Source organism: Triplophysa dalaica, chromosome 12 (assembly GCF_015846415.1).
Source record: "Triplophysa dalaica isolate WHDGS20190420 chromosome 12, ASM1584641v1, whole genome shotgun sequence".
Classification (NCBI taxonomy): Eukaryota; Metazoa; Chordata; class Actinopteri; order Cypriniformes; family Nemacheilidae; genus Triplophysa; species Triplophysa dalaica.
Genome location: NC_079553.1, coordinates 16,240,757 through 16,268,283, shown reverse-complemented (window position 1 = coordinate 16,268,283; position 27,527 = coordinate 16,240,757). Strand labels below are relative to the sequence as shown.

Below are 27,527 nucleotides of genomic sequence, written 5' to 3'. Positions count from 1 at the left end.
GCTCTGATTGGTTTATTTCACGTTACGCCCAAACCACACCTATGAATAATGAAGCTACTTCAGACCAACCCATTTTAGATTTGCGCCGGGCGCAAGAGCCATTTATCCCTCCGGGAAAATAGCAACAGCGCCGAGACCCGCCCACAAAGTAACTTGCGCTTCGCGCTTTGACACTTGCGTTTCAGATCGTTAAAATAGGGCCCTATATGTGTAATTGATAAAAGAATGTACATGTGGTTGATAACAGAAAATGACTTCAGTTTCTTGTTTTACTATGAGGGGCCGTTTAGGTCTTAATTATTGAAATGACTCTTACAAACACTAGTGAAATAAAAAAGTTGATCGAACTTAGTGAAATTCATTCACACGTCTTACTGAAATACCTCTTACAAACACTAGTGAAATAAAAACATCGATCGAACTTAGCGAAATTCATTCATACGTATTATTAAAATACCTCTTACAAACATGAAAGAAATAAAAACATTGATCGAACTTACTGAAATTCATTCATACGTATTAATGAAATTACTTTTACAAACATGAGTGAAATAGAACTATTGTTCGAACTTAGTGAAATTCATTCATACATATTAATGAAATGCATCTTACAAACACGAGTGAAACCATACATATGTATTACTGTAATCTTTTACAAACACTAGTGAAATGTATGCATATGCATGCTAAAAAGCCTCTTATAAACACTGGTGCATTAATGAGGCAACATATTTCAGTGTCGTTGATGAAAGATTTCAGTGTAGTTGATGAAAGATTTCAGTGTAGTTGATGAGAGCATATTTCACTGGTAAAGGAAGCTGCGTCCGCACTTCCGTTTAGTTTGGCGCACATTGATGTGCATATATGTCAGCGAACAGAAACCTGTCGGATGTAATTAACTTACTGAGTAACATTTTACAATCGCCTGCGCTACCTACTCTAGCTTCGACTTTAAATTCACAACAAACGTCTAACGTTAGTGTGCCCTCAAACAACACAGAGGAAGGTGAACTACGTAGTGTCTTTCGTCCAGCCCAAGGACCTCGCTATGAAACACGCCACCGTTTTCGTAATTGCAGACGCCAAAAATTACAAAATCCGCACGCCTTCAGCTCTTTGGGACAGTTTTAAAGCATACCATGCCAGCCAAAATATATTTTTAGACAAAGAAAAAAATTGCATTGACAACAGAACTGTATAAGGAAAAACCGAAGGTAGCGTGGGCGATGGTAAAATATTACTCCATAAATGAATTGCATCTGACAGGTTCCTGTTCGCTGCATATCTGAACGTCATCAACGCGCCTAACTAAACGCAAGTGCGGATGCAGCTTCCTTATCCAGTGAAGTATGCTCTCATCAACTACACTTAAAAATCAATTACACTGAAATCTTTCATCAACTACACTGAAATCTTTCATCAACTATACCTGAAATATGTTGCCTCATTAGTGCACCAGTGTTTATAAGAGGCTTTTTAGCATGCATATGCATACATTTCACTAGTGTTTGTAAAAGATTACAGTAATACATATGTATGGTTTCACTCGTGTTTGTAAGATGCATTTTATTAATACGTATGAATGAATTTCACTAAGTTTGATCAATGTTTTAGTTTCACTAGTGTTTGCAAGATGCATTTCATTAATACGTATGAATAAATCTCACTTAGTTCGATCAATGTTTTTATTTCACTAGTGTTTGTAAGAGTCATTTCAATAATTAAGGCCTAAACGGCCCCTCATATTTTACACACTTTGTTTCATATAACCCCTTGCTAATAGTCTTGTAATTTGTAACATCTTATCTTTTGTAATGTTCCAACAGCTGTCTGGTTTTATGGCAAATTTTTAATTAGCCAAACAAAAAACAAACACGTTTAAGAGTAAGCAGGCAAAGACCTATGAAAGCATTGCAATTAAATGGTTTACTTTACGTTTTTTTTTTATGCTTTTGACCAGCAAGCTATGTGTAATGAAGAATTGGTGTAAAAGGTAGAAACGAAAGAATTTCTGTCTGTAAGGATTTTTTGGTCACCCTATTATTTGTGGCTGCCTGCCACAAAGAGCTGTGCCTGTGAAAGTTGTAGGATTTTGGATCCACAAGCACCACTTGCACACCGCCTCCGCTCCGCCCAACGATTACCGCATGTTTCCCGTAAAAAATTAACTAGACAATCCCGACTGCCACGTACGATGTGAATCCTCCATAATGGTAACTTTCGCAAAAAGTTCAAAACACATCCAACTTTTGCACCGGTTAGTTCACACACATCGCCACAGATGTTTTCTTTGGTAGATGGTTTTCGGTTTTTATTTGACCTGTGCACTCACTTAGATTAGCAGGTTTCAAGTATAATTTTAAGATTTTTAAAGATTGTGTTGCAGTTAGCAATAAACTGATAGCCACAAGGTCATAAATCTGATGCTTGGTTTGTGTTTATTTTGACAAGTTTCTGTCAGGCAAATGTAAAATAACAAATCTGAGAAATTGTTGACTGTGCTGGATTACAAAACGGAAAACTTGACAACAAAGTATTTCTACCCCATTATGACATACAGCTCTACAGGAATTAATATGATTGCTGTCAAGCAGAATACATCATTTGTGTATGCTACACTTTGTCAGTTCAACCATCCTTGGCATCACTCAATAGGCTTTCATGGTCTGCAAGCCACATGAGATCTCAGTCGGTCTAGGACCTGACAGGCATTGGGTTAGGCTGCTGTCCAGTGGGAACAGGAAGCATAAAGAGCTGGATTCTGACCAGTCATGAGTAATTTTTCTGATGCTTTTCCAGAAATGAAGAACTGAAACAGGGGCCACACAAGATACACAATCTCCTTACAATCTGTGCAAACCAAATCCAAACCAAAGTGATGCCCGTTAATAACTTAATTATATGGTATATGCAAGAGTCAGTAATAAATATGCAGGAAATAGACCAAGCCACCGGCCCTTTTTTACTCTGCCATTATCTCTATAGCTGCTTCAAGATTTTAGAATCAAAGCAAGAGAATGTAGTTGCGTTTTTAAGTCAAATAAGACATAACAGTGCATATGTGAGTTTTGTTTTGTGTGTATTTGCTGAACCAAGCAGAAAGTCTGTGCATTAAACCTACTCCGTTACTAACGTAACCTCGGTTCCCTGAGATACGGGAACGAGTACTGCGTAGCAGGACACTATGGGGAAAACTCCTTTTTCTCCGATGACTGAAGATTTACAATAACGCAGTGAATACTGCACAGCCATTGGAGCGTGTAAAGTAGAACTTTACGCCAATGGCAGCGTAGCTGCACGGACCTATGGCGATGGCTCCCGCCAAAAAGGGCGGGGCTAATGGCTATATAAGCAGACACTTTGCGGTAGGGTCCTCTGGTTACTTAGACTGAAGCGACAACCATATGCAATTTGTAAGCACGGCCAGGAACGCAGTACTCTTTCCCGTATCTAAGGGAACCAAGGTTACGTTAGTTACCGAGTACGTTCCCTATCGATACTTCACTCGTACTGCGTAGCAGGACGCTATGGGGAACCAGTATAATCCCGCCGTGCTAAAAATGAAACGAATAACACTCCATAATTCCGGAGCCGTGGCTCGAGGATAGGTATAAGGCAGGGAAGCCCTGCAGAAGACGGAAAAGCCAAGCTAATAGGTGGCTTAATCCGGTTTATCGTCCCAAAATGTGCTAGGTGCCGGAGTGGTTGAGGGCAACCACGTTCCGGCAGTCTAGTCTTAAGCAGAAAGGACCCGGGCCTGTAAGACCGGAACCCTTTGGTGCGTTCACCGAAGCAGACAAAAAGCTGTTCCGACCGCCTGAAGGTGGCGGAACGCTCAATGTAAATTTTAATCACTCTTACTGGACAGAGCAGATTAAGCTCCAGGTCCTGCTCAGTGGAGGGGAGCGCAGATAATGTCACTGTGCTTTAAACGGAGTAAAGAGCACCTTAGGTACGTAACCATGTCTTGGTTTGATGACTACCCTAGAGTCATCAGGCCCAAATTCAAGACAGGAGGGGCTCACAGAGAGCGCCTGCAGATCACCCACACGTTTAACCGATGCCAATGCTAGAAGCAGTGTGGTTTTAAGCGTTAGGGGACGGAGGTCCACAGACTGCAGAGGCTCGAAGGAAGAACCCTTCAGAGCTCTCAACACAGTAGGTAGATCCCATATGGGAACGATGAGGGCGTAGCCACCTGGAACCCCTCAAGAAACAAACAATCAAGTCATTCTTTCCCACTCCTTGGCCCGCTATGGGGGCATGGGGGGCTGCGATTTCTACCACATAAACCTTGAGTGTGTTCATGACACTCTCAGGGAGGATCGTAGGCTCCTGTCGAGAGGCCAAAGGTGCAGAGCCCACAGCTCTGGCTGGGGGTGCCAAATGGTGTTGCCTGTCCGAGAGAGGAGGTCCCGTCTCAGGGGAATAGGCCCCGGGGCTGCTACAAGCAGCTGAGACAGTTCCGCAGCCCAAGGCTGGTTCTTCCAGAGTGGGGCTATGAACAGTAACTGTGTGCGCCTGTTCTTTGATTCACCTGATCGTCTGTTGTATAAGAGCAATCGGGGAAAGGCATAGAGGAGCCGGTTGGGCCAGCTGTGGGCCAAGGCGTCCTTGGCCTTCGAAAAATAGGTTGGGCAATGAGTGTTGTCTTCTGAGGCAAAAAGGTCGACTTCTGCCTTGCCAAAGACTTCCCAGATTTTCTGAACCGACCTGGGGTGGAGCGTCCATTCCTCTGATGGGTTAGGGTTAGATAGCATATCTGCTCCCTGGTTCAGTCTGCCCGGCACATGAGTTGACCTCAGTGAGCGCAGATTGCACTGGGCCCATTACAAGAGGTGAAGTACCAGGGAAAAAAGGCGTCTTGAGGAGAGGCCTCCATGGTGATTTATGTAGGACACCACTGTCATGCTGTCTGATCGGACTAAGATGTGGCAGTCCTGTAAGACTGGCAGGAAGTAGCGAAGTGCCTGCATTTCCAGGTAGTTGATATTTCAGTCCCTTCTCCTGAATCGACCAGTGGCCGAAGGCCAGTGCGCCAACGCACAGAGCCCCCCAACCCATGTTGGAGGCATCTGTCGTGATCACCTTTCGTCTGCATGTGGTGCCCAAGGACAAGCCAGTCGTCAAGGGAGTTCAGAATGCGGATTCCCGTCTGCCTGAGAGGGGATAGAGCCGCAATTATTGCACTTCGTGAAAGTGCGAGGAGCTAGAGACAGACGGAATGGAAGGACCATGTACTGATATGCAACCCCTTCGTAAGCGAATCTCAAGAATCGTTTGTGATGGGGAGCTATCTGGATGTGGAAGTACATGTATTTCAGATCCAGGAAAATAACCAGTGAAGTATCGATAGGGAACTGCACGGTCTGTGCATTCTGTAGAATTCAAGGAAATATGGATCTGTCAGCATTCTGTTGTGTGAGAGACTGTATTGATTCATTGTTTTTCTTTGGTTAAGCTGAATTGTTTGCATGAAATCAATATTTTTTTATAGATTTATCTCAAATATGTTAGTCTTAAGGCTTAAAATATTGGCTCAACAGTGTTCCATGCATTCTGACTTCTTTACAATGTTAAACGTGCTGGCTTCTCATGCTTAACATGGTCAACTTGTCAAAAAACTAGTTGGGCGAATGACGTAGTATTTCTGTGCTTAATACACTCCCCAAAGGTTCGTACACATTACGGAAAGTTGTTTTTCGAACATCAAATTCTGTTATGTACAACTTTTCTCCCCTTTTTGAGCAGTTCACCTGGAAAAGGACAGCCACACTTCAACCAGTGAGGGCGAGAGAAAGAGCATCAATGTGCTTTCAGCCTTCAGCTCTGTTTGTTCAAGGCATTTCGTGATGAATGCTATATAAACTAAGGGTGCTCTGATTGATAGGCCGCGATCATTATTGGTCGATAATCGCTTTACAAAGCTCGGTGTCGGTGATCTCTGTAACAGCCGATGAAAAGAGCAGATCAAATGGCAAAAAACGTGTAGACCGTAGTTGTGTTCAACTACCCCGCTGTGCAGACCGAGCAGTGTATGAGGTCTGCACCGTTCAGCTCAGTCATTTACTCAGCTGTCGGTCACCCCTTTTTGTTGCAGTCTGAAGTAAACTGATACACTTACCCACTTCAGATAAATTCAGTTTACCAGAGTGATAACTGCATTCTACTATCAAATTAGCCCCCCAAAAATCCAGATACTGACAACAGTATATGAACTAGCTTTCCTGTACCTCAGTGGTAAGAGCATTGAGTTAACAACGCAAGGTCATTGGTTCAATCCCAGGGAATTGCACATATTTAGAAACAAAAGTATAGGATAATGCAATGTAAATCGCTTTGGATAAAAGAGTCTGCCAAATGCATAAATGTAAATGTAGCTCAATAACTAGGTGTTCATGACATATCTAAATTAGAGATTAGAGATGTTTTGTATACTAGGTGGTAGAAAACCGCAGTGAAAGAAGCCTTTGCCTTCGCAGATTTGTGACAGTGATGCCATATTTTCATAGAAAAAACATATTATAATTAGTGGTGGGCATAGATTAATTTTTTTAAATTAGACCATTAGACCAGGGGCTCATCTCCTGTTTCCAAAATGCATCACAAACTGCTTGAGAAAGCTGTTCTACTATGATAATTGGTGATGAAAATTAAATTATGTTCAATAAGATGAACTTGTGTTTACTTCCGCATTAGCTAAGGGATGATTTGCGTTTAGGTGGTACTTGAGACTGGAAGAGCTCCTACAGTGCATTTACATTTAGTCATTTAGCAGACGCTTTTATCCAAAGCGACTTACAAAGAGTGAGGGAGCAACAAGCGATATGTCATACAGGAGCCATAATACATTAGATCTCAATACAAAGTTACTGGTTTCAACTAAAGCTAGACCCCTACCTGTTGAGAGAAAGTGTTTTTTTTAAACCAATTCCGAATTGCACAAGGTGCAAACAACCTTAGTCTTGTCGATGTTTCTATTGGGAAGCTTCTTAAAAATTAATATTCCCTGAAGCAAACCCGGCGGCTTCATAGCTGCATCCATGTTAGCACGTCACGTTTGATGCGGTAATTTCACAGTAACGTTATGTTGTGTTCAGACCAAACGTGAATGGCGTGTCAAGCGCGAGTGATTTATATGTTAATGCAAAGAGCCAATAGACCTACTTGCTGCGCGAATCGCGTGAATGAAGCCCTGGTTATGAGATGATGAGACGGCTTCTGCTTCCGCGAATGTCGCGAGTTGAAAAATCTCGTTCTCGCCCAGTACAGTGCAGTTAAGATGGTATACATCCGTGCTAAAATATCAAGGTGAAAGTCATCATAGCTTGCGTAGTATAGACCCAGCTCCCAACCCAACTTTGAGAATAGATTAACGGCGCCATTTTTTTTATCGCGCGATAACCACTAATTATAATTTTATAAAACCAAAAATTCTCTTATATTCGCAAATGACCATTTTTAACACCAAAAGTGTCAAGCTTTATAATCTAAGACCAAACAAGAGACATAAAAGTGGTTAAAAATAAATTAACATTGCAAGGCTGCAAAAGAGCTACAACACAAAGCTTTTGTCTGATAATTAAGTATAATTAACTGACAAGAGGAACATCTGAAAAATAACAGATACCAAACGGTTAATATTCTTACGGCTGCAAGACACCAGAACGTCAAAAACAGGAAACCTATGTTATACTCTTAGCTGTTTTTATGGCTGCTTTCATTTATGTTTATTTTCTAGAAAGGTTTAAGAGTGGCCAAAAGTCAGTCCTTTTCAATGTGAGCCGGTGACAAGCAGCAGCGCGTCTTGGACACTGAGGGCATCAAGGAGAATGGAGGAGAGGTTGATTATTGCTGTGGCAGGTTTCCCAATCATATATGACGCATCCCTGTTTGCGTACAGGGACATGAATAAAAAATGTATGCGTGGACCAAGGTGTCTGAGATTGTTTGTGTTCCTGTTGAGTTGCTGATGATATGCATTAACGTTAAACATTTTCTGTAAATAAGCAGGAATTTCATGCTAATTTTATCGCTAGACCATGCAAAACAGTGTTACTGCTGCAGAATATAATTTTGTTAGCAAACGTGTAACAACAATAAAGTTCTTACCACCAATCAATTTCTTGTTGTCAGTCTGCTATAGATCAACATAGATTTTTTGTTTTGCGGCCCCTTTATATACAAGATAAGATTTCGATCTACGTTAGAGTGTCAGCACGCCCAAGATTCTTTCTACAGCAATTTTGCTTTATTTTCGTCCCCCCTGCACGCCTCCAGGGGCTCGCCTGTTGTCGGAAATAATCGTACAGCTGTATCGGTCTTTTAAAATTTGAACAAACTCAATACTTCCTCGAATATATGTAGTATGCAGTACAACTCTTTAGGTACTCAAGATTAATAGGAGATTGGCAATAACTGTGTGTGTATCCTCTGCTGTAAGAAAATATAAGCTTTTAAAAACTGCACGTTACGTCTGCCGGTAATAAATGCTATTGTCTGATTGTCTGACTCAATGTCACTCTATCATTCCATTTCAGCAGAAAGTTTTTTAAAAATCTCATATAACTTGTTTTCCAATTTTGCAGGAATTGCATTACATTGTGACCGATGGTTGACTTTGATTTGATACTTTTTAGAACAACATCCAAGCTTTTCTCTCCATATTTCAATAAGTTTCTGAACACTGAACAGGGGTGGTTTATGTGCAAACATCATTGTTCATGTGATAATGCATTTATCATTACCACATGAGTGAGGCCATGAAATTGCTGAAGTCCAAAACAAGTGGTTCTTGCAGCTGTTTTGGACTAGAGGAAGTTTTCAGTTCTAAACGTTGTTTTCTGCACATCGCGAACAAAAGACCTGCTGGAAGAGGTGTTGCAACAGGATATTACGTTAAAGACAAAACGATTCTTGGTGCCTAGTCTGCATCACATCTAAAAGTTTCTGGTTCAAACAAAACTGTAAACACTAAAGTTCTGTCCAATATTTAAACAAATCTAGCACATGAGTAAAATGAAATGGAACTATAATGGATGGTTTTAGCAGTCCTCAAAAAGCTGATCCAGTAGCTGATTTGATCAGAGACCTATTAATCTGTTTACTTTTCCATCATTACCTCTCTAACAGAACTCAAATAGATGATTGGCTGATTGGTTGATTGGCTTAAAATACACTTTTATACAGTCATGGTAACAGTATCCCCAATCATGACTGCAAAGTTTAGAATTCTTCAACAACTGAATAGCAGGCAAAGGTAACTTGTATACATAATATTTAAGCAAATAAATAGATACCAGGGCTCGAAATTAACTTTTCCTTAGAGGGTAAAGTTGCTCTGGTGCTCCCAACTTCAAGAGTTAGCATCCAACCAGAAATTAATAGTTTAAAACAAGATAGTAACAATTGTACCATCATAACATGCATGTGATGTCTGTTGTGTTTTACATAGTCACAATGGATTCATGATTTCCAAAAATCTTATTTTTTTATCATTAAACAAAGGATTAAATTAGATATGTGAGAGAAAAGCGATTGGATCGTGCTGTCATTCCCCCTTACGGCCCATAATTTCTCATCATAGCTTATAGAGAAACAGTTCCAACTTAAAACAAATCATATTTATATGCTTAAATTGATCACATTTTTTTAAATGTTTGTTCGTGAGTATATTTAATGTAATGTTACTTGCAATTGCTATACTTGTGCAGCTGTTCAGCCACAAGGTGCGTGCTCCCATTGTGACGGGTAAGAAGTATGTACGTTACAGCTCATGCCCGAGACGCAAGCGAACATCCAAACGCCTCAGATTTCACCATGTTTATATAGAAAAATTAAGATAATGTAGGGCCGCGGCATAGAAAGATGCATTCAGTGTGAATGACGGGTCACAGTGCAAAGGTGAAAAGGGACCCCACTGTAACAGTGTCACGCTGCGCTGTGTTCCGCATGTTGTTAAAGGGACATACACCGGTTTAATGTATATTAAAAATTCATATCATAACAAAAATACACACCGGTATTCGGTATGAACCGGTATATCGCCCAGCCCTATTATTTCAACAAATAATTAGTAGGTTTTAATACTTCATTATTAATATGTTCGGTCATCATTTATTTCACAAAGTTATTTCAAACCTATTTTCTTCTGTAGGACACAAAAAGAGATTCTTTGGCTCATTTGCATATTAAGGAAATAAATGAGGAATGAGGGTGAACTCCAAAAAATAATAAAGAGCACTATAAAAGTATTCAGAATGACAGGGCAATTTAAATTCACTCATGTATGCAACCTTTCTGCCAAGTTTCCTTAAGAAAGTCTCCAAACCTACAGGGATTACCAGGTCTTATATAGCCAAATAACAGTTACGTGATGTGTGGAACAAACTGACATGCAACTAAACCTTCATTCACCAATGTAATGCAATGGTTCTCCTTTGCAGCACTTCTAAAAACCAATTGCGATATGCATAGTTTCAACATACAAACGTGTAAATGGCATCAGACGTCAATTGCAAAGGCAAATGTTTTAGCATATTACTTGGTCTGTTTTTGGCCGGTTTAAGCTGTTATATCATATCACCTGTCTTTACTTTCATACATAGTATATGATGTTATTTTAAATATTAATTAAATGTAGACACTTCAAGCTTTCTTCAGACATGTGCTCTACGTTTCTATGATGAGTAACATTATTCCTAGAGTTTTAAAAGTGTTTTAATGAAGTCAGGGCCAAATAGCACATTTCAAAATTAAATTACTTTATCGGCAAATCAGCTTTTAAAATGACCAATGTCAATAATCGAAAATAGGCTAAATATCAACGTTGATAATGGGCCAGTTCGATAATCAGTCGACCCCTAGTTTGGACCATATTTCCATTCTTCCAACCTTCAGAGCATAGCTTTGGGATGAATTGTTGTTCCAATTTAATAGAACATACGCAATAAATAAGATGTCATCCGTGCTAAATGCTTACGGACTATATAAACAAGTATTTATTCGGTTTCATCTTAACTCTCAGGCTCTGAAACAAACACACAGGTCTGAATCATACAGTATTTTAATAAGGAGTGCATTTGGGTGTGGTGTTTTCTTTCATTCAGACATAAGACAGTTTGGCATGTGGCTCCAAGACTCTTCCAGCAATCCCCACAGCACGTCCAGCACACGAGCACACAATTCCTAATCTAAATTCACGTGTTATAACATGCCACATCTGTCTTGAATCCTGAGCAGATTCATTGTTTTTGGAGCATCGGGGTCATTCCACAAACATAGTCAAGCTGGTGTAAACTGTGAATTGAAACATGTAAGGAGGTGTGTTTTCATGATTGGGTTCGAGAGGTTCAGCCAACAGTATATCAACATGGAATAAGGTCCAGAATTCCATGGCGGGCTCCTTCTTTCTTGGTTTACAGAGCAAACAATCCTATTAAGACCTCTATTTAGCGGTGTGTGTGTGTCAGGTGTATTTCTGGCTCCACAGGCATCAGGTAAGCGAGAGGATAGATTATGTATGACCTTAGATGAGGAGCTTTATCTCGTGAAGTAGCCTTAACTGGGTAAACTCCTTTGAAGCGAGGGGAGCAGTTGTGTTACAGAAAGACCCTTTCAAAGCGATTACAAGATCTGTATAAAAAATACTCAAAGAACGGCTTGGGAAAGATATCCTGCAGGATGTTTCAACAGCTTTTCTTAGGTGTTAAAGTGAAAGGCAAGAACTTCTCTAACCAAATTGAACCAAAAATTCTGTCAATGACTGATGTCTGATGTATTGAAAGATACAGCCGCAAAAGGGAAGAGACCATCTTAGATAAAGAAACTATTTATATTTATGTTTGGGTAAAATTTTCATTTTCATTTTATGCTGTGAACTAACAATATTTTTAAATATGAAATATGAAAAATATGTTTTGAAAATGAAAACTGGAGAAACAGGTCAAAACAACAGAAAAGATTCTCTGAATAATTTAGAATTAGAATACTGAAAAACAAGTTTAATTTCTCTTTTAAGCAATACAACAGTAATATGTGTACATGTATTTAAGAAAAGTGAAGAAAATTATGAGATAACCTGGAAGTTTATCACAGTTTAAATGTGTCTTGTCATTGTGTCAATCTTTCACATTCCTGTTGGATAACTTTATGTCACTCATAAGGTTTGATTTATTGAATTATAACAGACAGTGGACTGAAATGACCACAACACAAAGAAATGCTGATTTGAAATGTACATTTGGAATGGTCTCATATTTTCCGCAGGCTGTAGATTAAGTCATTTTTTTTTTTAATTGGCAAATTTTTCTTTGAGACCGACATCATGGTCCTTTCCCTTAGGAAAATAATATTCCAAATAATAATTTTTCTTACGCTGCACAATAAATCAAACCACAACTGTCAATAACTTTAATTTATTGCTTGGTGTCTAAACATATGCAAATCATATTCCAAACAATACTGAAAAGATTAATCTTCACTGTGCTCATCTACCAGGCTAGGTCTTGAAACTTTCTGTACTGTTACAAAGGTTTTAACTCACTCCCTTAAATCAAAATAGCCTTTAAATACAGTTCCGACCCCATTTGGAAACAAAATTTCCATTGTAAAAGGAGCCAGTGTTTCCAAGGTTTACTGACCACGGCCTGTCCTCAAACGGCTATCCTTTAAAAAAAGACTTGACTAAGTAATGTCTTGAGGGACCATACTGGACAAAGTTTAGTTAAATTTTAGTTTTGATTGACTATTTTGGATTAAATTAAATTTTTATATTATTTTAATTTAAGGCAATTTCTCATTTTCATATAGTGCAAGTTTTATCATTAAAGCCTAGTTTGTTCGTTTACAATTGTCTTAAGCCTTTTATATATAAGTTTTCATTTTTAAAACCAACAATATGCAGATTGCAGACCATAGTAGTTTGGCTATATTCTTATCTACACAATTCACAACCAACAGCAGAACATTTTAGTCTCCTATCTTTAATTCTGGTTTTGCAGTACTTGTTTCAGACCTAACAAATTTCCCAGATCTCATCAGTAACAATTTTCAAAATTTTCAAATTTGATAGATTAGATTTAAAAAGCAACAATACTTATAACAGCCCTTGTACGTCTCACTGCGTGCAATCTGCGCATAACTGCTGTAAGCAGGCCACACAGTTTTACTCGAACTCTAATTTATACCGAACGCGAACAGCGCATCGTGGAAAAAAGACGATGACATGATGTGAGACAAGGTAAATTTTGCGAGCGGAGGCCATTTAGTCTCTTAACTTCTAAAAGTGATATCATATTGCCGAAATCACCACACCTATGTCTGTCACCACACTGTCTTTAGTGAACGTGCATGGTGATTTTTTCAGACATTGTTTTTGTCGAGAGCCACTAGCCAGCGACAAAAATGTCCAAGAAACAACAAATGTGTGCTGTTGTAAAATGTAAAATAAAAGGAGGCCGGGAGGAGACCTTTCCGACAAGCTCAGGTTCATCCCGCTGCGACCTCGGGGGCCGGAGTTATTAACGATCGAATGTCCCGGGCTGGATGATGATGACTTAATGTTTCGGGAAGAATTTACTTTTTTCGGATCGACAAACCAACATTCACCAGTCTGGAAAGACTAAGAGAAACAAGCCAGGACTCGCTTTAAAGGTCTCTGCCGGGGTATTCGAACGACGCTGACCGATAGAGCTCCCTGAAAGGTTGAAAATCTAAGCTCAGGGACCCAGTGGGCCCTCAGTTTAGCATGGGTTTCGCTAAAAACATATTTTCAAGAGTGGATCAGTACCAGCAGTTCGCGATCAAGCTTCATCTCCGGAAGAAGCATGTATTACACATTATTTTATAATCGGCTTTCTTAAACAATGTGTTTAGCATGTTAGTGGCTGATGTTTACATATTCCCGGCTAAACCTGAGAGATGGTACAAAGACCGGTGTTATGTCGTAATGTTAGAGGTAAAACGCATTGTGCCCATTGGTTCACAAGACTTGTGACCGACATAATTTATACATTAATGAAAAAAGTTGTAGCGTTGTCTTTCTCAGTGAGTTCAGTGTTTTCTCGTATGTCCTAAGTGCTACAATCCTTGGAGTGCATAGAAACAGAGTTTTTTTTGTAAAAATTGTAAAAAAAGACAATGAGGTTACGCAGAAATTGTTACTCACAACGTAAAAACACCTGGTTGCTGATCTTTACATACCTGTCTGTCATATACAAGAATGCATCTGAATGCTTGTTTATGCCTATATCCATGTTTATGTCTGTTAGTAATATGCATGCACATGATTTATCATCAATGGCCAACATTATATACATCAAATGGTCAGCATATGTTGTTCTCTCAATGTTTTTGTCTTTTCCATTTAATTCGTATTCATGAACAAGGCATTAATGTGATTTTTATTGCAGTTAGTGTATGGTTTTGGTTGGACAGACTAGGGGTGGGCGATCTAGAAAAAAAATTCAAATCACGATTTTTTCCAGATAGATCACGATTCACGATTTTATCGCGGTTCTTCTTCAAGTTGGTTTTAAGACTATTTTGCAAATTAAAGGGGCTTCAATACAGCCAAACTAAGTCCCCATATAAAAATATACTCTTTACCATTTATATTTTGAAGAATATTTTAATCAAGTTAATATTTAATGCAAGTGCAAGAACATAAATCAGCTGTTAGCAAAAAACTTTACATTTTGAATTTGGTTTTTCATCTTGTTGCGGCACTCTGAGTAAAGCTGTGGAATGGGCGTGGAGGATAAATATTTTTGGCTGGGTATTTCGTAACGTGGATCTACGACTTTGAGCAGTTTTTTAAAGCCCTCATTTACCCCAGTCTTTATGGGAATCATGTCTTTGGCGAGGTAAAATGCGACCGCGTCAGTGACATCTTTCCAGCGCTTGTTCATTCTGTCATACGGATACGGAGTTCCTTTCCCAAATGGTTCTTTCGCTAAATTCGTTGTTTAAGCCTTTTAGTTTCCGTGTGCTTGGTTGTACCTGATTTACTCGCGTGGGATCCCTTTATAATTTGACTGTCGGCATACTCTTTCAGTCCCTTTTATTTTGAGGTGGTTAAAAAGGTTCGTTGTGTTGCCTTACGACGCTCGAATCTTATCATTGCCACATTTGCAAATAACTGTTGTTTGGGCCGTGTCAGTTGGGGAAAACCCAAACCATTTCAATATTACTGATGTAGAATTTTTTTTTGGGACCAAGTCCTCCGTGTTTCCCTCCATCTTCACTGACCGCGTCACTTAATCTTACTGAATTCACAGGCAACGTATACAAGCTTGTTAACATGGCGCAATCTATCGCAAGTATGTTGACGAATTCTATAGAACACTACTATATAGGACGATTTAACGATTTTCCCGAAAAAGTGGATCGTGCAGTCATTATAATCGTTCGCGATCTAATATCGTCATATCGCACACCCCTAGGACAGACTTTACAGACGTAATTGCGCTTTCCGCCATATTGCTTGTCTTGATGACGACAACTCAACTAGATCTTATATAGAGGCAGTAAATATGTGCTCCATCCAGTAAAAATTGAAATAGCATGTAGTAAAGACCATGACAGCATTCTCTGCTTGTAAAAGCCATGACTGAAAAACATCAAACAGTCAGCAGATCTTCAAACTTCAGCGAAGAGAAAAAAAACACAAGCAGGCTCGTAAGGCAGAATGGAAATTGAGACCAACCTTTACAGAACGGAAAAATTGTATTTCTAAAATATCTTCAGATTGTGACAGGATTAACAGTCCTTTCTTTGATGGAGCACTTTAAGATCAAGTTCATATAACTCCTCAAATGACTCTATTTATCTCCATCCAACTTGCACGCTGGTGTAAAAAAAAAAATGAAGCCTGTTTTAGGATGTTATTCTTAATGAAAATGGAGCTTATTTTTTGACTATAAGTCTCTACACAAGATGATTTTCATTACTGAATTATACCACAATGAATACCAAACCCAAAGGCTCATGACATTTACCAGAGACTTCTGACTCGTGTGTAGAGTTGCAATCTAAAAAAACTAACTCTCATAAGGACATCAAGTGGTGTTGACTGGTATCTATGCACGGACCATTTTAACACTACTAAGGTTAATACATATTCTCAGACACATTGCAAAAACATATACAGCTGTGGAAAAAATTTAAAGACCACTTAAAAATTATTTCAGTTTTTTCTTAATTTACTATGCATTTACGTAGTACGATTATTTTTGTTTCATTCTGTAAACTGCTAACAATATGTCTACTAAATTTAAAAAAAATATATTGTTTCTATTTCCTATTTTCATTTCATTCTCCCTCTGCCTTGGGATGCCCATCAGACAGTTTAAGGCTTAACATTTCATTTATCAAATAAAGAATACAATGGAAATATAAATGATGACAGCATGCAAATATTTGGGTGAGATATCGGTTTAAGAAAAAAAATCACCCAACTGTGTGTATGTGGACATATCCTACCTTGCAAACTGTGTCTATATCCCAAGGTAAAATAGTCTGCAAGTCAATGACTTCACAGGAGACACCCAACTTCTCTTGTGCCATGGAGGCCACTTCCTTCATAACATGCACCTGCAAGTCAACAAAGAGCCATCAAAGACATTTAGCTAAAAATAACCTACTTTTTGAGAAAAATCTATTCATATGCTCCAATACAAAAATATTTTTTCCCCAAAATGACAAGGCAAAATACCAGAACATCTGTGAACCATTTTAAGCAACCAATGTTTGTTATGTATTAATAAAAAGTACTGAAATCTTCCTAATATCTGTGAGCTTTATACTGGAACAAAAAACATTCATGTATCGCAAATAATCAAAATAAATATCAAGCTTTTATTTATTTTGTTCTATATTTTGAATATATGAATTATTATCATGATAAAAGCTCTTGGAGATAATGATACAAATTTGTTGGAGAAAAGTGTTTAAATAACACTGTTGCTCATTGAATCCCTACATACCTGTGTGCCCCAGGCGATCATTGTGAGATCACTTCCTTCCTGCAGGACCTCAGCCTGTGAAAGAGGGACGTGATAGGCCTCTGAGGGGACTTGCTCCACTGAGGAACAAAATGAGAAATTAGAGCTGGTAAAGTGAAAGTTTTAACACACTCAAGGCTTGTTGAAACAAACTTTTTTCCACACAAAAAAACAAGAGTACGAGTGTCTTTATAATGTCTTATAATGTGCCTATATAATTCATTCATTATTTATTTTAAATTTATTTAATTTATAAAAACAACAGGGTTGACCAAAGTGCAAAATACAGTCCAGAATACTCATAAAATTGTAGGTAACGCATTCACAAACGACAATCAAACACATAGAAATAAAATAAACAATTTTCATTAAGCAAATGTGTTTTCAGTTTTGTTTCTAAATAGAAAAGTGATGACACCTTCGGATCGATGTTGGAAGATTATTCCAGAGTTTAGAGCGTATGATTGCAAAAGGTAGGTCTCCCAGATGCTTTAACCTAGATCTATGAACAGAGAGCATTCCAAGACCTTGAGGGATTGTGCCAATGTAACATGTCAGAGAGATATGCTGGTGCTAGTCCATGCAATGCTTTAAAAACTCAAGGTGAATGATGTGAGAATGCGGCAGTCGGAGATCCTGAAGAGGGACTTTCAGAGCCTTGTCAATACTGTACGCAACGCATCGCCCTCGGCCAGGATCATCGTATCAGGGCCGCTTCCTAGTTACCGACGAGGGAACGAAAAGTTCAGTGTACTATTTACGCTTAATAATTGGTTAATGTCATGGTGTATTGAACAGAAGCTGCTCTTTGTCAATAAATTTGATCTGTTTTGGGAGCGACCAAGGTTTTTCCACCCCGACGGCCTGCACCCCAGCAGCATTGGAGCCGAAATTCTGTCTGACAACATCTCAAAGACACTACGCACCATTTGATTAGTAAGTACAAACTTTAACCATAGTCTGTGTTCCCCTCACCCAACTGTTAAGAATGTTACTGCTTCCAAATGCATAGAGACTGTGTCTGTCCCTGAATAGTAAAACCAAATAATAATTTATGTAAAAGTCAGATAAAAAACCTTATCGAGATTAAACCAAAAGACAATATATTTAATGAGCAAAACCAACGCCTAAAGTTTGGGCTACTTAATATTAGATCACTAAATCCAAAGGCAGTTATTGTAAATAATGATCTAAATGAAATGATCACAGAAAACAGTTTTGATATACTATGCCTTACTGAAACATGGCTTAAGCCAAATGATTATTTTGGTCTAAATGAGTCTACTCCACCAAGCTACGGTTATATGCACAAGCCACGTCCGGTTGGTCGAGGTGGTGGTGTCGCAACAATCTTTAGAGACTTTCTCACCGTAACTCAGAGAACAGAGCGTACATTTAAATCATTTGAAGTGCTTGCGTTGAACATAATTGTTCCAAACAAAAGTAAAAAACCATTGCTTTCTCTTACATTGGCTACTGTGTATAGACCCCCTGGGCCTTACTCTAATTTTCTTATATAGGTTGCAGACTTCTTATCGGACCTATTGGTTAACATCGATAAAGTACTGATTGTCGGAGATTTTAATATCCACTTAGATAGTGATAACGATCCATTAGCAGTGGCGTTTAAAGAGCTACTTCACTCTTTTGGTGTAACGCAATACATCAATAGACCTACTCATCGACTTAATCATACACTAGATTTGATTTTATCTCACGGAGCCGATCTAACCAATATCGATATTATACCTCAAAGCGACGATGTTTCCGATCACCATCTTATAACATGTGCATGGCAGAAATCAGTTGTATATCTCGTTATCGACAGGGTAGACAATCACCTCAACTACTAAAGATAGTTTTATAAAGAACCTGCCAGATCTGACTCCTTTAATAACATTGCCAAAAGATATAGAATCGCTCGACGACATGACCAGCAACATGGGCACTATTTTCTCTAATACATTAGAAGCGGTCGACACCTATGAAGTCAAAAAAGATTAATGAAAAGATCATAGCACCATGGTATAATAGCACCACTCACGCCCTAAAAAGAGAAACCCGTAAACTGGAGCGCAAATGGAAACAAACCCAATTAGAGTTCATTACAATTGCATGGGAAAAGAGTGCAAACTGCTACAAAAAGGCACTAAAAGCAGCAAAAGCAGAGTACCTCCGTAACCTCATAGATAATAACAAAAACAATCCAAGGTTTTTATTTAGTACAATTGCTAAATTAACAAACAAACAGACTTCACCTGACATGGCTATTCCGCTGCACCTTGGTAGCAATGAATTCATGAAATTTTTTGCAGAGAAAATCGAAAAAATACGAGACAACATAGCTAAAACCAAACCCCCAACTTTGTCTGAAGAATTAGTATCGACCATCATCCAAAAAGAAAAGCTACGGTGTTTTTTTGCTCCTGTAAGTCAGGAAGATTTAATTAAACTTATAGCAAAATCCAAACCAACAACATGCTTATTAGACCCCATTCCGCATACCTTATTAAAAGAGCTACTACCTGTTGCAATTGAGCCCATTTGTAACATTATTAACTCGTCAATTAATCTAGGCCGTGTCCCAGGACCCTATAAACTGGCTGTAATTAAGCCTCTTATCAAAAAACTAAACTTAGACCCCAACGAACTTGGAAGCTACCGTACTTGTCTAAAATACTAGAAAAAGAACACAGTTGTGTAGTTTCCTACAAAATAATGACATACACGAAAAGTTTCAGTCTGGCTTCAGGCCGCATCAAAGCACTGAAACTGCGCTCGTTAGAATTACAAATGACCTTCTTATTGCATCAGATAAAGGTAACATCTCACTCTTAGTCCTGCTTGACCTTAGTGCTGCTTTCGATACTGTAGACCATAAAATACTACTAGATCGTTTACACAATTATACCGGTATTCAGGGACAGGCACTACAATGGTTCAGATCTAACTTAACAGAAAGATATCAATATGTCCATTTAAATGGGAAATCGTCAGATCTCACGCAAGTAAATAATGGATTATCTCAGGGATCGGTATTAGGACCCTTGCTTTTCTCCATATACATGCTGCCCCTTGGCAACATTATTAGAAAACATGGAATTAGCTTCCACTGTTATGCAGATGATACTCAGCTATATATCTCATCAAGACCAGATGATTCTTTCAAACTATCCAAGCTGGCATCGAGTGCATCGAGGACATAAAACATTGGATGACTAGTAATTTCCTTCTTTTAAATTCTAGCAAAACGGAAATATTACTTATATCACCAAATACACGTAAACAGAATATCTCCGATTATAGCCTGCAAATTGAAGGCTGCACTGTTACTCCAACAAATACAGTTAAAGACCTAGGCGTTATATTAGACGGCAACCTGTCACTTAAAAATCACATCTCAAATATCACAAAAAGAGCCTTCTTCCACCTTAGAAATGTTGCCAAATTACGAAATAGTTTATGTGTTGCAGACGCAGAAAAGCTTATTCATGCATTTGTGACCTCAAGACTTGACTATTGTAATGCTCTACTTAGTGGTTGTCCTGTATCATCGATAAACAAACTACAGTTAGTTCAGAATGCAGCTGCCAGAGTTCTTGCCAGGTCAAGAAAATACGATCACATAACCCCAGTTTTATCATCGCTTCACTGGCTACCCATTAAGTATCGTATTGATTTTAAAATACTTTTAATTACATACAAAGCTTTAAATGGTTTAGCCCCTACTTACTTAACTGAGCTTTTATCACATTACAACCCATCACGCTCTCTAAGATCTCAAAACATGGGACTTTTGATGACACCAAGGATAACTAAATCCACTAAAGGGGGTCGAGCTTTCTCATACGTAGCACCTAAACTCTGGAATAGCCTTCCTAATACTATTCGAGGGTCAGAAACACTCTCCCAATTTAAATCTAGATTAAAGAAACATCTTTTCAGCCAAGCTTTCACTTAATGCATAATTAATGAACAGCAGCTACGCTAATTATTATCCTTCTGCCTTCGCCTCGGGATGCCCATTTTCCACCAGATCCAGATGATCGACATATGCCCTTCCCCACCTAGAGATTACTCCAGCAACAACTGCAGACTGACTGACCATCCCAGCTCCATTTAAGGCAATTCCAACTCCACCCAAGAGAAATACGACGATCGGACCATCCCAGCTCAGACCACTACATCCCCAACCAAGAGCAAAGAAGGACTACTTGTCACATTTATGCTGAAGTTACACTTGGTATTTAATGGTAAACTTGCATCACAAAGGTTCCTTGCCACAGGGTTCCTTGCCACAGCAGTGCAGTGTTGGTCTCTCACCGGGAGACTGCATTTATTTATTTTATTAATTAGATATTATTTATTAGAATGATCTTGCTTGTTCTATAAACACCATGCACTGTGCTGTGTTTTACTTTTTCTGTTTTTCCTGTTTGCCCCTGTAAAGCTGCTTTGGAACAATGCACATTGTGAAAAGCGCTATATAAATAAACTTGAATTTCATTTAATTTAATTTAATTTAAAAACAAAAATTGTAATTTTAAACTCAATTCTCTGTTTAACTGGTAACATGGGGAGAGAAGTTAAAATGGGAGAAATGTAATAGAATTTCGTCTTCCAGTCAGCAATTTGGTTGCAGCATTTTGTACTGTCTGAAGGCTCCCTGTCAATAATTGGTTTACTCCATAGCATGGCGAGTTGCAGTTATCAAGGCGTGAGGTAATGAATGCATGGGTGACTATTTCAAAAATTTTGAACGATAGAATGGGTTTGAGTTCAGCAGGACGAAAAGCATGATTTGACAACAAAATTTATTTGATTATCAAATATAAAGTCAGAAGTTTTTCGCACAAGGAGTGACATGAGATCTTAAAGAACCAAGTCTTAGGTTGTTTTAGAGGCTTTGATTATGTTTTTGGGTGTTTAACAATGGATGTTCATGTTTCTAATTACAAAAAATGTTTTAAATTTCACATATTTCAAGTCTATTCTTCATCGTGCACGATATCAGTATATCACACAGAACAGCTTTCACAGCCGATGTTAAAGTCATGGAAGCTGCTATTTCACCGTTGGTTATCTTAGAATGTGTGTAGCCCAATTCTTATTTCCAGCTGTAGGACTGTGATGAAAGTGAAAGTAGTTTTGCTAATTGCTCAGTGAAATTTTTACAATCTCTGATAACCGAACACTACTCCAACGGCTCTTCCCCTTCACTAAGGAAGACTCGCCCCTTTTTTGGCGTATTCCTGTGGGCAGAGGTTATTAAAAGCACTCGAAATCGTGACAACATGTACCCGGGACGTAGAGTGCTGTACTCCGATCCAGCCATTCTCTGTAGTCCTCAAAAAGCTAATACTGTTAAAGACAATATCTTGCTTGGCACTGAACTTTGAGATTTATCTTTTTGCAGGTATTATTTATGCTCTAACAGCTACATTACACACTAATTAAAGGTTGAAAAATGCGATCACGGGAACGTGCTCTTTAAATCGCTGAAATCCAGATTACCAGAAATCACTTGGGCCAAACATATTACTTCGGTTTGATTCTCATTTAAGACTTTCACTTTATCCGCTAGTAAATTCTGTATGGAATGTGAATCATTTTTAAAAGGGGTGTGATTAACATATAAGTGAAATGACACCCCAAATTTGGAAAAGATGAACCACAATGGTAGCAAGTATACGGAAAACAATGTTGGTGCCAAAAAAGATCTCTGCAGAACACCACAGGAAAGATGCACTGCCTATTGCATAAATAAGACAAAACCAATATAAAACAGTCCCAAGAAACTCATCAGTCTAGAGATAAGAATAGAGTAATTGACCATATCAAATGCTGAGCTAAGATCAAATAGGACCAGAGCGACAGCACTCCAATTTCCTGTAAACGACATGAGATTTCATGTTTGTGGAAGAGCCTGTGAAATGGTTACAATCAGCAAGTGAGTGGTTTCGCGGTCTGGCTGCAGAGTCTTGTGTGATCATTCAGAGGATTACATAATCTTTAAAATCAATAAAAAAATGTCTGTGGTCTTCTAGAGTTTGAAAATGATCTGTGTCCAAGGTCTTAGTGTTTTCTGGAAAAGCTTTTGAGCAGAGGCTTTTAGTCATTTTTGTTTAACATTGTTGAAATTGTTTATTTTTGGTAAGGTTGTACTTTTGTTCAGAATGTGAAACAGGGTTTAAAAAGTATCAGTAATCTCTTTCTTTGTCCTATATGCCATTGCATTTCTTTTGTAAACTTCAATTGGCAGTGTTAAGATATTTATGTGGCTTAAATAAACTTCCTAGTCAAAGCGTCTTAACAATTAATAATCATGTGATGCTAGTGACAGTTATTTGTAAAAAAAAAAATTTTTAATAAATATTCTCTAGGTGTTAAAATCTGAAAGCTTTTCAGTGTTATTCTTCTAGCAATGAAAGAAAAAAACAGTTCAGTTTTTGTCATGTCAAAGTAGTGTTGTGGTTAGAAAATCTTAGTAGGTTTTTGGACCACGGGTTAACAAATAACTGGCTTTGAACCCTCCAGTAACCATACCGGCAGCAAGGTTTTTGGTATTGTAGTTGCTTTGTAGCCATATACATCGGACAAAACTATACATCTAACTCTACAAAAACCGACAGCAATAAAACATTTTAGTCAAATTTTTTCTTTAGAAATGGAAATCAATCAAACGCTGCCAGGATGTGGAAACCGAGACACTGACTGCGGGGTTAAAAATATTACCAGTGCGGTCAATTACCTCTGTTATCCCTGCAGAAATGCTGCACTTTGAAGTCGAAACTGACTCTGCTGTAGCCTGCTCACCCTTTCACACAGAAAGCTTAAAAAGTTGTGACCAAATCAAACACACAACTATCTCTTTGGATGAAAATATAATTATTAACAAATCTCCATTGATAAAGACAGCAACAGGTCAAATTCAATCCAGCTTGGCATATCAGTGGATTCCTGACAAAATGAATGATCTCATTTTCAGTAGATTTAATTGACGTAATTCAGAACATGTTTTTGATAAAACCAATTGGATCCTTGCTGTGCAGAAAAATAAAATGAAAGAGTCTGATGCATTGCTTCCAAGTATCTTTTGATAAAGTGCGAGTCGTTATTGATGACCGTGATTGGCTGACAGTTGGTTTAGAGGTTAACTACTTGCTTATCAACATGCATATTGGTTGTATTTTACTATGTATAAAGCACACATTAATGCCTTATTCTGTATTGCCTTATTCTGCATTGTCTTATCCTACATCCCTTAATCCTACCCAATACCTTAACCTAAAAATTACCTTATAAGCAGTAACTACGAGTTTATTGAGGCAAAATTTGTGGTTAGTAGTTAGTAAATAGTTAGAATTGGTCCCTATTTTGAAGTGTGACCAAAGTTCATTATGAAAAGGTAATCTTAAAGTGTAGTCTTCTAACCATTCACAAGATATTAACATATAAGCTAGGAGACATACACAAAACATTCTTTGACAGGTAGTTCAACAATCAACGTATCTACAGCATTTGGATGGCTGATGACTTTATGTGTTCCAGGAGTCTGTCCATGGTGATTCTGAGATGCATGAACCTACAATGTCTTTTTATTTACATAAGAAGTTCTAATGTGCATCATGTGTGAGCCTGTGTGTGACCCTGTGTGTTTTTGGGTGCAAATGATGCGCACATGCTTGGCATGCATAACATACACGATATATGGAGTCCAATGATATAGCCTCCGACCCTGTAGGTCTTGTGGAACGTGACTTTTCTGAGAGTGATGATGATCTTTGCTATTACCGCCCAGAATGTATTAGCATGCCAAGAAGATGGCCTTTGCCTCTGTGCGCAGGAGAACCGGAAAGTCTGCAGCCCGAAAATGACCAAGAGCTTAATCAGGCAGGTTTTGTTGGAGATGCACCAACTGTGGATGATCCAGGGGATATTCTGAAGGAGCCTCCTGAAATCGAAGTGGAAGGGGGAGAAAGTGTTTCCCAAGTAGAGGCAGAACTGGCTGTGTTGCGTAAATCCCGGAGAGAAGTAAGACCGGTGGTTAAACTTAGCTACGATGAGTTAGGCCGGCCCACAAATAAGACCTTGACGTTTGTCCATCGAGGAATGGTGGTTCACATTGAAGAGACCTCCCAGAAGAAGGTCTGCAGCACTGCATGGTGTCACCCCATGGCGCAGTGCCCCCATTGTGTACTTTCGATAAAAGTAGTAATACCATTAAAACCTTAACGATACCCATCCCTACTCACAAGCAACGACTCAGGCCTGCATCGGGGGGGTGTTTGTGTGTGCGAGTGGGCCCACTTTAGTTTACTTTATTGTATATATCTTTAAATTTACATTGATCATTGTTACACTAGCGAACAGTGTTCCCTCATTGAGGACTGTTAACTGTGGTTTCAACAGTTTGTATTTCTTGCATGTTTAATCCGCAGGTTAGGGTGTGGGTGCAAACTATCTGACCATTAAAGAAACACCAAGGGTATTGAAAATAACAGGTTTTCGGGGTTAATATTCCCTGGGGGATATATCTGTAGGGATGGGTATCGTTAAGGTTTTAACGGTATTACTACTTTTATCGATACAGCTTATCGATCCGGTACTTTAACGGTTCTCTTATCGGTACTTTTTGTTGTGTTTTTTTATAAAAGATAAAACTAAACCTGGAGTTGTTTTCACTATTTAAAACATTCTTTACTGACCCAACATATCTTAATGCAGGTAAAAGATGACTGATACCCGCCTATTATTCATAGAGAATTCAAATAAAATGGATGTGGGCCTAAGTTTTTTTTGTGTTTTTTGTTGTTGTTTAATAATAACCATTATTGGACCAGATGCTGGAGTGGATTGGTTCACTGTAACTGGAGCTTTACATTCACATAATGTAGTTAACTCTGTTTGGGCTTAAAAGTTATACAGGTTTGGAACCTCTTGCAAAGTACACACACACAAAAAGTTTATGTATTTCATCAACACAAATTAATTTTTAGGTAAGCTCTTCTTTATAATTTCTTAAGCATAATTTATTATTATTCATGCATTTTAAATGTAGTACTGTGAAAGCATTTTTAATGTTTAAGATTTAATTAAAAATTACTCTAAAGATTTATATGTAGGCTATTTTTTAATGCGATGTGTGTTTATTAAATGAGTACATACTATTTTAAAGAAACCTTATGCAATGTTTATGTCGGGGTTATTTAGTAAGACTGCTAGGCTAGTATACACGTATCTGAGGACGTGGATGATGAACTAGTAGCTAGGCAGTCGAAAACTTTGCATTTATCTGTCTGCACATTAAGCACTTTTGAAAGATGATTTGCCAGATTGCTTGTGTTTCCGATCTTGCAAGCAAAAATCTTGTTGCACTTGTTGAAACGAGCATTGTCTGCATCCACTCGAGTGAAATGTAACCATACTTTAGACCGTTTGATTCTTTCCGCCATCGTCACTCTATTAAGCGAGAGCTCTTGTGTTGTGTGCGCGCGATTTCTGTGTAGTGTGAGCGCGAGCTCTGTAGTGTGGGACAGACGGACATTTAGCGTGCGAGATTATATAACGAAAATAACGAAAACGCAGGTAAATGTCTTTAATATTATTGCAAATTAGAAATGGTTGGTCAGTTAAAATATGCTAGTTAACGTTTATTTATCAATAATAAATAGGAAATATTTTTCTTAATTTCTCCAGTACCGACAGCAGAACCGTTAACGTCGGAGCTTATCGATACTTCTGTCTTTTATAATTTAGCCCCGAGACCGATAAAGTACCGAGTTTCGGTACCCATCCCTAGTCGGAGCTCTGTGTCTTTTGTCTCTTTCTCGCTGTTTTGCTCTGGTTACAGGTGGTTGCATGATTTTGTCAACGTCCTCAGACCGTAAAAATCTTACATCGTCTCCAATGGGTAAAAGGTGGTCCCGGTGCATCGTTCGTATCCCTCCCATTCCACTCTCAGGTCGCAATCGGTAGACCGGTAAGCCCTTCAGCTTCTCAGTTCCAACGATCTTGCAATTTGTGCTTTCCTGTGAAGGCAAGGTTTCTGATGAGCACACGGTCTCCAACCATTAACATTTGATTCTTCACTTTTCGGTCGTAGCGCCGTTTGTTTCTTTGATGGACCTTTAATGCGGTTTCCGAAGCAAGTTGGTAGGCCTTTTGTAGTTCCGTTTTCATTCTCTCAACATATTGCTGATGATTCACTCCGTTCGTTCCATCAGGAGATAGGCCAAAACACACATCAACTGGTAGACGGGCTACTCTTCCGAAAAGGAGGTAATAGGGAGAGTAACCGGTCGCATCGTTCCTTGTACAATTATAGGCATGTACCAGTTGACTGACATGTTGACTCCAATAACTCTTTTTGACAGGATCCAGAGTACCGAGCATGGAGAGAAGAGTCCGGTTAAAGCGTTCTGGCTGTGGGTCACCCTGGGGGTGGTAAGGTGTGGTCCGTGATTTACGAATTCCCAGCATCCCTAGGAGCTCTCGTATTAGGCGGCTTTCAAATTCTCTTCC

At 38.7% G+C, this 27,527-nt stretch overlaps 1 protein-coding gene across 1 annotated transcript in view; it reads right to left on the bottom strand.

Moving 5' to 3' along the window:
* The window catches only part of bckdhb (branched chain keto acid dehydrogenase E1 subunit beta), a 95,135-nt gene that overhangs the window by 36,260 nt on the left and 31,348 nt on the right, over positions 1 to 27,527 (bottom strand). Inside the window, exons 7-8 of the mRNA XM_056761704.1 lie at positions 16,986 to 17,083; positions 16,483 to 16,593 (exon numbers count right to left, since the gene is read on the bottom strand). Of these exons, the coding sequence (XP_056617682.1) occupies positions 16,483 to 16,593; positions 16,986 to 17,083 (209 nt within the window). The remainder of the gene's footprint in view (positions 1 to 16,482; positions 16,594 to 16,985; positions 17,084 to 27,527) is intronic.